The 11,228-nt window shown below is 36.1% G+C and overlaps 1 protein-coding gene across 2 annotated transcripts; it reads left to right on the top strand.

Moving 5' to 3' along the window:
• The first annotated feature begins 1,901 nt into the window (after positions 1 to 1,901).
• On the top strand, positions 1,902 to 8,574 carry LOC121947054. Of its 2 annotated transcripts, XM_042491936.1 has the most exons (8): positions 1,902 to 1,983; positions 2,086 to 2,318; positions 3,207 to 3,249; positions 3,560 to 3,660; positions 3,800 to 3,928; positions 4,089 to 4,305; positions 6,464 to 6,621; positions 8,364 to 8,574. In XM_042491936.1, exons 4-8 carry the CDS (start codon positions 3,634 to 3,636, stop codon positions 8,415 to 8,417), a joined length of 585 nt encoding a protein of 194 aa, XP_042347870.1. In that variant the 5' UTR covers positions 1,902 to 1,983; positions 2,086 to 2,318; positions 3,207 to 3,249; positions 3,560 to 3,633; the 3' UTR covers positions 8,418 to 8,574. The 2 variants fall into 2 exon arrangements, with proteins under 2 accessions (XP_042347870.1, XP_042347869.1); XM_042491935.1 differs by having other exon boundaries at positions 1,959 to 2,318.
• Positions 8,575 to 11,228: the final 2,654 nt, after the last annotated feature.

Consider the following 11,228-nt stretch of genomic DNA (forward strand, 5'->3'; position numbering starts at 1 on the left):
TTGTTTTGGTTTCAGTTTAAAGTTTTGATGTTAAATTAAAAAAAAAATTAAAAAATTGCTATAATTAGCCCATCTCAAAGTATCACCTATCAGCCTCTCCTGCACTGAAACATGGGTCCTGTTATGGTCCATCAAAGAGCCATATATCTGTCAGACCCCAGTAAACATGCACACAGTCTTCATGGGAAAGTCTCTGTGTACAGGACCTGTGGGAGGGACGGCGGAACCATTGGGACATTTCATTTCAGCAAACAGAGGATTTCCTCAATCAGAGGCTGAAGAGTGTGCAGTGAACAACCTCGCTGACAGAAACATGGAGCCCTACGCCAGCAGCTGGGCGTGCTAACAACCTCAGGGATTCACTGTGGCGTGCAACACCCTTTAACTGCAGCACAGAGAGCCCGAATCAAACACATACGTGCACACATTACACGTGCACTCGCTCACATTTGCACCAGCAATTAAACCTTCAGAGAGTCCCAGCTTTGATGAGTCTTGTGAACTTCCTTTGAGTTTCCTTACAGCACATAGTTTGTATAACTGCTCAGCTCCCTTGTGCTTGATTAAGATGTTTTCATAAATGCAGCACAAAACATCTGCAACAAGAAAATGTGTTGTGTCATGTTTTTGCACGCCTCAAGCTGAGATTATTCCCTGTCATAAATCTTAAACTGCTCACAGCTGCAGTTGTCCAATAGGAAGCGGCCGAAAACTCCTCATTTCCACTGATGTTCAGAGTTGACATCAGTAAATTTCTGCGTCCCTGCGCTCGCCATGCCAGCTGCGGCTGAATGAGGCATTGTTTAATGCAGATGGTGGAATCCAAAGGCCTCACTCTTCCCTTTTCCATAAAGCCGGCCTGCTATTAATAACCATATATCGACCTCCTTTGTCAACAAGAGCGACACATACAAATAATATGCTTGAGAGGAGACAATGGGGAGTTCCCTGCAATGAAAACAACAGGATGAGCTGGCCTTATAAGTCTCTGTGTGTGTGTGTGTGTGTGTGTGTGTGTGTGTGTGCGAGTCTCCAGTATGTAAGACAGTCAGCCTCTTAAAGAAATCCAGACAATTTGTGAGACCTGTTGCGCTAGTAAGAGGTTCAATTCTTCCTGTATTTAATATGGAACAAACCTATTTTATTCACATAAATATAATAAACTGCCAAGATACCCACAAACAGCCTAAAATATTATCCCATTATTTTTATTGTCATTTGCGGCAGTCTTTTAATTGTTCTTTGTATAAGGGGTATTGATTTTTCAAGGACAATACCAAACTGATTATAAGTAGTTAATGAGATTGATAACTAATATTTGGAACCGATATTCACTTACAATAAAAATGAAAATATTTCTGTAAAAAATTAGAATTTGAATATAAAAAACTGCAACAAAAAGCTTTGTTTAAATGGTTTTAGTAAATGTTTAAGACTGGAGGGAGATACACAGCTGCAGCTGAGCCAAAGTAACGCACTTCTTCATTCATTTATTTTTTTATTTTTTTCATTAAAATAAAATGCCAATACAGATAATCGGCAAAATGCCAAATATCAGCCCCAATAGTCAGCCAGGCTGATAGTCTGTTGACCCCTACTTTGTATTGCTTGTATAGTGTATTCATACATGTCCTCTGTCCTTTGTTGCACTGATATTTTTTGTTTTTGTTTTCTCCCCAGCGTGGGCGGATGATGAGACAATGGATGCCCCGGACACAGATATGTAAAAGGCACTCTTTGAGGTCATTTTGTGTCATTTCTGTGTGGTGGTATGGATTTGTGTTTTGTTTTTTTCATATTTTCATGGATATTTGCTGTGTTTTCTGCTGCTGTGTTTCTGTGTGCTTTCAGAGGTTGGGCGTGGCTTCCTGATGCTGGAGCTCTGCATGCACACCTGTTGCTCCTTCCACACTCATCACCTGCAGTTTAAAAACCCCGGTCTCTCTCTTCTACACTGCCGGATTGTTTCTGTGCTTCATAGTGGTACTTTTGACTCATCTCCAGTGTTGTTTTCAGAGAACAAACCAGCGTGATTATCTAATGTTTTTTGGTTCATGACAATTTGCTGTCTTCACAATTTCAAAGGCCTCAGCCACACCCCGCCCAGCCTCTCACCACCTGTGCCATCAGCAACAGCTCCTCCAGTGCGGTTCACCACACAGTTTTCAAGACTTGGCCACACTTCAACTACTTCAACTCCATCCTCAGCCTCACTTCCGTCTGCCAGCCTCACCCACTTAGAAAACTCTACAACAACCTCCTTTTACCCCTTAGCCCTTGTCTTGTGGTCCTGCTCTTGGTTCCAGTTTAAAAACACAGTAAGCTGTTGCATTTTGGTCATTTTGCATCTCTTTTCAATTATTTTGTTTCCCTTTGAAGTCATTGTGTGTCTGCTTGAGGTTGTTTTGTGTCTCTTTGTGGTAAATTTGTCTTTTATTGTTTTGTGTCTCCTTAAGGACATTTTCTAATGTAAAGTTGGAGTTCCCCTTTAAGTTACTCTCTAATCTGATGGGGAAAAAACCCTCTCATGGAGCAATATCTGAACTGAACTGTGGGCGTTTAAGTCTATAGCTTTGCAAAAAATGTGTTAAACTTAACTCAACTCTACCATTTGGTTTGGGCATGTTATGGTAAATAAAATCCTCTAAATGTTGTTGTATCTGTATATAGTCTGGCTTCTCTAAACTGTAACAAAAGTCACTGAGACAGAGCTGTGTGTGGTAGAAGTTTTTTTTAAAGCAGGCATGCTTTTTTTGACATGATATAATGTCAGAAAGCTTACTGAACAGAACATAACGCACACGCACGCACGCACACACGCATGCACACAAACACACATACACACATACACACACATTTATTTTTTTTAACATGCTGTACCAAATGGTTCATTTGTTCTTTCATTGTAAAAGTAGTCACACATTTCCTTATTTTAATGAATTAAAAAAGGATGAATTATAACTCATGTTAATACCATGTATGTAATGTTATTCCCTCTTATTTGAGCAGTATAATTTTTTACCATTTCTGAGATGTTTTCAAAGTACTGTAAAGGTAGATATCTAGAATAGCCTACATACGTGAAACTGATACGAGTACTGGTAATACTACTAATTCCATGCTTCAAATTGATATATGTTTATTACATATTATAAGCATTATAGCAGTAAATACATTGTAATTTTGTTTTTTCCTTTGTTTTACAGTTACTCCAAAGGCATGAAGAGCCACCTTAACCATTTGGTAGAGGTCTGTATATTAAAACAAACTATGGGGAATGTTAAAAAAAGAGAAAAAAAGCACTTTAATTTTTGTTATTGAGTCAACAACATCAAAAATGAAAAGGAAAAAAAAGTTTTTTTTCCTAAAAAGGTCATTAAAGGGAATTGACTTCAAAATTCAACTGTTTTGTAGTCCTATAAAGAAAATATATAATTTCTGTGTTACAGTAGAAACACAATAATGATGCATTACTCTGAAGAACCACTTGGTGGAGTTTTAATGTCAGGCAATGAATACCACACAATAATACCCTCAGCTCAAATGTATCCCCTTACAGGAAATCGTGAGTACATTTCAAGTGAAGTGAGACTGAAAAACACCTCTTGTTATCTGCTATATGAGATGTAAAACATGTCCCAGAAGGTTTTGTTCATTAAGGTGAGTTAAATCTGACTTTTGTATGATTATATAATTCAAGCTTGTGACATTTAATTCATATTTTATTGTTGATTTTCTTCACCAGACAAACAATAGTAGTTCAGTGTATTGATGCTGTTTATGGTTTGTTTTTTCTCAGCTGCTGTTGCTGCATTACACAACCCAGAGTGAGTCTGAAATTGAAGCAGATTGTCATGAAAATGTTTCGGTGATGTGTCCAGGCTTTGAAATTGACACAGTGAATTTCATCTCTTTGGCCTGGTACAAGGTCAGTGAACCATTTCAGATTCTCAGACATACAGTAAATGTTGTCTAATTCAAGCTGATAAATGCAGATTAAAAGTTTGTTTCATCTTGTGTATCATTGACTCTCATTTAATTTGATAATGAATAAATAAAAGTGACATTTTGGTTTTTACTTTGAGCAGTTCAACAACACGATGAAACATGGAATTATCCGGAAAGGTAGAGATAACATCATACAAGACTATGGCTTCCCTCGTTCACCCAAACCCCAGTTTGGAAAGAAACACAGTTTGTTGCTCACCAGTGTGACACCTGAAGACTCGGGCACCTACGAGTGTGACATCAGTGCAAATGTAGGGGGTCGAAATCTGAATCTACACGTCAACCTAAAAGTTAATGGTGAGTTCTGAATTTAAATTCCATCTGGACTGAACTGCACACATATCTGGATAAAAATATTGACAAGGTTTTGATATTTCATCTCTAAATTTGGGATTTCTGATGCAGTGATGAGATTTTTATGGCACCTGCAAGTGAAAAAGTTATTTCAGTTCATATGTGACAGATTTGCAGGACACAGCATGCAATTTGCAAAAGTAAAGTCTACAATTGTGGGTAGTTCCTGTGAGGTACTTCAGGATCTTTAAATAATCAAATAAATACTTACAAGACTGGACTTTAACTCTATTAAATCTTATGTAATATTTAAAGGATTACTTTACCCCCCAAATGATCATTTTTATATCAGTTAGTGACACCATATTATGCTGAATTTGTGAAGAAAACTTTAATTGCATGCAGCCCCGTTGATCAAAGAACCGAGAATGCTCAAAAAAAGCTCAACATCCGATTTTAAATTGTGAGGTTTGAGCAAAATGAGTGTGTTTGGAAAGCACTCAGCATTCGACTGGATAAATGAAACTTGGATTGTGGCGCTTGAGCTGTATGAGAGTTTGTAAACAGATGTTTTGGTATAGTTTTGCTATTGTTACAAGTGGACCCCTGTGACTTTAATTAATGAAAAATTTTCTCAGTTTTTGGATTCTTTGTATGCCGTGGAGGCATACAAGAAAATTTTTTTTTAAAGAATGCAATTTAGCATGGGATGAGTAACTGAAATACAAATCTTTTTGTGGGTGAAGTATTACCTTAATGCATGATCATATTTGCCAAAAAATTCCAATGCAATAGGAGCAGAGTGTTAAATACACAACAAATTTATTGGATTATTGGAGGTTTTTGGTTCTTTAAAAAAAAAAGAAGACTTTCTAATATAACCTGTATTTATTTAAATAGTTTGATAGACGAAGAAACATTTACTTTCAAATTCATCTGCCACAAAAAGTTTATGACCAAAACTTGTCTATTTTGACCTCAATTCTGCATCTGCAGTCACAGAACGTGCAGAGCCACATCAAAAAGCAGGAAACAAGAAATACACACAGTATTTTCCTATCTACTCTGACAGTTATGCATTTTCCGTACAAACATATTCTACCGTTCATTAAGAAAACAGACTACCAACTGACAAATGATGCCTTTGCTTGTTGAAATGGTTTCTGTTTCAGGGGGATAAAATCACGATTTAAATATAAAATTGTTTTGAAGTGGCCTGACAGACCTTTTGAAGAAATATTGTTTAATCATTGATGATATAAAAGGATCCAACAATAGTTATTGCAAGAAAGTAGGCAGTTGGCAGAGGAGTGGTACTTTACTTATGTAGGTTAAAAAATCAGGTTTATATGACCAGCAAAGGAGAAGGTAAGGACATATGATTGTTTTGTGAATGCAATATAACCCATAACTCTTTAACACGTGGACTTAGTGCATTTGCGTTTTACATAATAGTCTTCATCAGGGCATGCTGCAGCTCACAGATGGGCCGGTGTCAGCTACCAGGCATTCAGAGTAGCGCTGGATAATTGTCAGAGGTGCAATCAATGACAATGAATGAATCAGTAACATCAGATGTTCACATAATGTCATACCAAAATATTTATATAAAATAAATATATATCATGATACAGAGTACATTATTCCCTGAATGCTTCACTAAGTTGGTTACCTGTAATGAGGAGAGAGATGGCTGGGGAGTGTTAACAGATCAGGAATAGTTTTTTTGTTTGTTTGTTTATTAAGATACCCATTAGCTAAAGTTTTAAACAGTAGCTTCCCTTCCTGGGGTCTCAATTATTTTCATTGACAATATTTAATTAAGTAGATTACATAGATATACAAAACATAACATTCATACACACAGTTTGACTAAACACATTACAAAACAGACAACAATCATCACAAACTCAAAGACTGTGTAATATACAGTAGCTCTACATAACGATTTATCTGTTCAAAAGTTGAGAATATTAAATACCTGGAAACTTATCGACTAAATAACAAGAGAAACTAAATAGCTCAAAATCAATTTAATATCTTCAAGACCATCGAAAGTAGTATAGTAGTAATAGTAATTTTTGCAAATGATTTTTTTTATCAGTCTGCACCAGAATATCTATTTTATACACTGATTTGTTCTGTTTTTATTTAAATACAGATTGTGCGACCCAGACTGAACTGACGACAACGACATCTGCGTCTAACACAACTCTGCACTGCAAAGGTTATGGGGAGGACTTTCCTGTCAAGTGGGGCATTGTAGGCTACGTGGCAGTGGGCCTCACCAAAATAGTTTTATCTCTGGTCACCATTGGGGTAAATAAACTCAATTTATCTTCACATGATGGATTTGTTGCAGGTCAAAATATGATCCAGTCAATTTATCTATAGAACAAACTGCTAAAGTGCTGAAAAGATTGATAGTTCAAATGAAAATAAATTAAGGGGAGGAATTAAAAGATTTAAGGGGTCTGGAGTTGAAGATATTAGCTTTTTGCTTTCCCTCTGAAAATGGAATTTAAAAAAGCAAGATCTGATTTTCAGTTTTACAGCCAAAATTTATGTAAAATTTAAAGTAAAAGTGAAGCAGAGATTTCTTGCGTGTTCACAGTCATTTACTTGAGCCGCATATGGTGTTTAAACCGTTGATTTTAAGCATTTAAAATTAAGTCGTCCGTCTTACTTTTGTTAAGCAACAGAGAGTTTAGCCATCCAGCAATTGACACAAAAAAAAACCCTGAACTTCACCTGGTTTAAAGGGGAAGTACAGCTGCATGTCTAAAACCAGCCCTCAGACAGGGCCTAAACAGGAGCTTTGAGGAACACCATGAGAGACAGTGGAAATGAGAAGTTTTGATTCCTTAATGACTCATTCATCCTGCTGATGAGAAGGAAATCACTCCAAACCATAATGTTTTTGTGCCTGAACCAAACCAAACCAAACCATATCATTCTCACATAATAAAACAGAGGTGAAAAACAAACCAGAAAAAAAAATAGATTAGTATCCATAAATAACATGAAAAGTTTCTTGTTATAATAAAATGGTTTTACATGTTTTCACAAGATATTTTCATTGTACAACAAGATGTTTTTGCGTTTTACCAAGAATATATATATATATTTTTTTTTTTCAGAGGAAAAGTTTCTTGTAAAACGTAAAAGTATGTTGTCATAACATGAAAATATCTTGTAAAAAAGTGAAAAATATCTTGTTGTAGCTCGAAACTTTTCTTTTTATTACCAGACATGTTTTTGTAACAAGACATTTCTGCATTTATCATGAAAACATATTGTTATGACATGAGAATATTTTGTAAAAACATGGAAGCATACTGTTAAAACATGAAAAGATTTTTGCGTAACATGGAAACATCTTCTGATAACATGAACATATCTTGTTATGACATGATACATAACACAGATATACAGATATACACTGGTCACTTTATCCTAAGCTCTAATGCAATTGGATACAACAATTCAGCCATGAATTCTACCCTCATAAAGATAATAATGTTTTGTTTATTGTTGACGGTGTCAGAGACATATTTATTCAAGTACAAGTTTATTGTTGAGACCATAATTTGCAGTGGTGTTGACCTGGACTACATTATATTGATTGATTATATTGATAATGTGTGTAACTTTTAGAAACATATTTCAATATATGTAGTCCATAGTGCAGGAGTGCCACCAACTATGACCACAAAGATAAATAAATACCTCTCTGACACTGTCAACAAAATCTGAGCATTATTATCTTTTTCTTTTTGAGTTTTTGCATTTAGTTAGAAAAACCTTATATCCTGTAGATGACTAATGCTGTCTGTTATTGTGTGGGATTTTAACACCTCACAATATGATGTTGTTGGTAATTGTGCACACACTGTAGGCGAGCTATTGCATACTCTGAGGCACCATTTCCTCGAACAGCAACCCCTCCACATTCAGGGATTTTTTTTCTCACAAATATTGTGGGTGGGCTTCTTTCCAGTCGGACAATTCACTGAACTGATTTGTTCTGTGCTGTCTTGTCTTTTTCTGTGGTTGTTCAGGTTATTCAAGCTGTTCATATGAGGTCGTCGAGACGATGGCAGCGTAAGTGGTGAAGCTGACCTGTGAGATCATGTAAAAAGATACGAAATATTCGGGTGCAAGTGATTTTATTTTTCTTATTTATTGTACTTTACTTGTTTTCAAAGATATCTTTGTATTTTTTTCCTTTAAAGCGTCCTCAGTTTGTAATAAATGTGTCACTGTGATGAATCAGACCACCTGTTGCCTTTTTTGATTAGCAAGAAAGAGGTCAACCCAACCGGGCGAGTTTGTCATTACCACAGAAACAAGATCTAAGAGGATGTAATGTTTTTTTTAGAGGAACAAAAACCCCAAACACTTTACAAGCCATGCACATTTTGCAACAGGTGTACTGCAGTATTGACAGAATACAATACAGTCTAATCTCATCTAATCTCATCTCATCTCATCTCATCTCATCTCATCTCATCTCTTCTCATCTCATATATATAATTCTTAGCACAATTTTGGGCCAATTCCTTGTTTGTTTTTGTTTTTTTGCTTTATTTTATTTTGTTGCTACTTTTTTCAAATTTAACTTAATTTTTTGGTTATTTCTCGTTGCCTTCCTCCCGTGTTTTTAAAAGTAACCAATCCGATTTGCTTATGGTTTAAAACCTCTGATTTACCAACACAGTTTCAGTTATATTCAGCTTAAAGAAAGTGATACCACTCTGAAGTGAGTGGCACCACAGACATCAATAAACATCACATCAACAAGCTTTTATCATATGTATATTTTGGTTACTTTATCTTTAAAACATCTTTCATACTTTCTGTTTGCTGGCTGAAGCCCTCTTGAGGTGAGAAGTGAGGTGAAAGTGCAGCTCAGTCTTTAAAAGACGCTGTATTCATGTTCTCCAGTCTGTATTGACTCTCTCAGTCGGGGATGTAAAGAAATCCAGCAGCTTTTATCCTGCAGACACCTGCAGTAACACCCACCGCTCAGCACAGAGGAGAGAGCGAGCATCCACCACTGAGTTCTCCTCCTGGTTTACAAAGTCAAACTAATACAGGAAAGGCATTAAATGGATCACTGCCTTTTGAAAATATTGATTTGAGATCATAAAAGAGGCAAGGCGTCTCACTGAGAGCAGCTCAGCAGGTACAGAGCGGTGAAAATGTGCACAGACCACCACCTACTGGCTCGTCGTCTGACAACACCACCACAGATAGCCAAAAGTCAACTGAAACATCAAGATTTGTCCTGAAAATTGTTTGAAAACTGGGTTTAAATTAGGGTTGTCCTGATAAACTGCGATTAAAAAAAAACTGATATCATGTTAATAATGCACACAAAGGTACACAGAACAAAATCTAATCCTTTGAAATGACCCCAAACTTGTCAAAGGTATAAGAAAATTACCTTAAAATTAATTAAAAGATAGATAAATAAATCAATTGTAACATAATATAAATATGTAGTTATGATAATTAAATATATATTCTTTATCAACTTTTTTCCTATTTTTCCCCCCTAGCTTTTTATAAATAACTTTCTAAATCAACTAATGCTGTTTGTATAACATCTATGACCACTTTGCTAATTGCCCTTTTCCCATGTTTTTGAAAGAAATCACACCAATTTGCTGAAGTTCTAAGATTTAAATACTTAATAATAATAATAATATAAGGAAAGTGATGTCACTCCAGATTTTAAAGGCTTAAATGCAACCTTTTTTTGCTCCCATTTTTCCCAGGTCTAAGTGTCAAGACCTATATACTGTATATACATATATGTCAAAATTTGTTTTCTCTGGAGCGCCTTGGTACTATATGGCCATCTGAGGGCAGCAGGTATCTGTCCCATCAGCAGTCTGTAACTGGAGTGATGCTTTGCACTGCCAAGCCACAATTACAACATGCAAAGAAGAAGCTTTGTAGAATAATAAATTCTAAAATAAAACACATTTGATGTGCATATGCCCTGGAGGCTCTGTGATTTTTTCACAATAGTCTGATGCTGATCCGGAATCTCACCAGACATATTTCTCTTACCTATTTCTGCCATTGGTTTGACTTATTTTGATTATTTATCTTTTTATTGTTTTTTTACACCTGTGTGTCTCCCTCTTTGGTCCATCTTAAGAGCTGTGTTTTGACAAATGGGGGCTCGTCCAAAGCTCAAATTTACCATTCTGGTAAGATGAAGTTGAGTCTTTGTGGTTTGTGTCATTTTTTCCCCTGTCATTCTCACAGCTTCTGTAGGTGGAGTTTGTAATTTGTGATTGAGGTGGAATAAGTCTCTGGTGTGCTGGTGTCACATGTCAAGAGTTTGTAGTGACTAAGTACTTTGGAGTGTGAAAGCACCACAGGGTGACAACCGAAAACATGATGTCTCCCGCCACAGCTATCACCAACACAGAGGCATAATAAAACACCAAAAAGTGAGTGGTCGTTAGTTTATAGCTGTATGTTTTTTCTTTTTCTTTTTCAGTTTTCACTGAGTCAGCAGCAGCTAAGAAAACGACATCGGCTTAGATATCAGCCACAACATTCAATGACAGTAATACATTAATTTACCATAACTTCTGAAAGTCTTGTTGTGCCCCCTACTCCGACCCCAGTGGGTTATATCAAGGAATCAGGTGATGGCTGATAAATTTAATGCTTTTGAGACATCATTGAGTGACATCATTTTTTTATTTAAAACTCTGAACCCTGAGCAAATTTGTGCGATTTTTTTCAAAAACATGGAAGGACAAGCAATTAGCAACTTCATGAGAAATGTTCCACAAATTGCAAGAAATTAGTGTATTTAGAAAGATAGAAACCAAATTACATCCAATATGGCCAACAGTAAGAAAGCTGTTGTCAGAAAATTTCAGCTCCAGTCTGTGAGT

This window comes from Plectropomus leopardus, chromosome 8 (genome assembly GCF_008729295.1).
Source record: "Plectropomus leopardus isolate mb chromosome 8, YSFRI_Pleo_2.0, whole genome shotgun sequence".
NCBI lineage: Eukaryota > Metazoa > Chordata > Actinopteri > Perciformes > Serranidae > Plectropomus > Plectropomus leopardus.

What these genes read in the sequence shown, in the direction of transcription:
- LOC121947054 (XM_042491936.1), top strand. Translation starts at nt 3,634, where the DNA reads ATGTCCCAGAAGGTTTTGTTCATTAAG. An exon ending in AGAAGGTTTTGTTCATTAAG is followed by an intron (nt 3,661 to 3,799) that starts GTGAGTTAAATC and finishes GTTTTTTCTCAG; the next exon opens with CTGCTGTTGCTGCATTACAC. An exon ending in CGTCAACCTAAAAGTTAATG is followed by an intron (nt 4,306 to 6,463) that starts GTGAGTTCTGAA and finishes ATTTAAATACAG; the next exon opens with ATTGTGCGACCCAGACTGAA.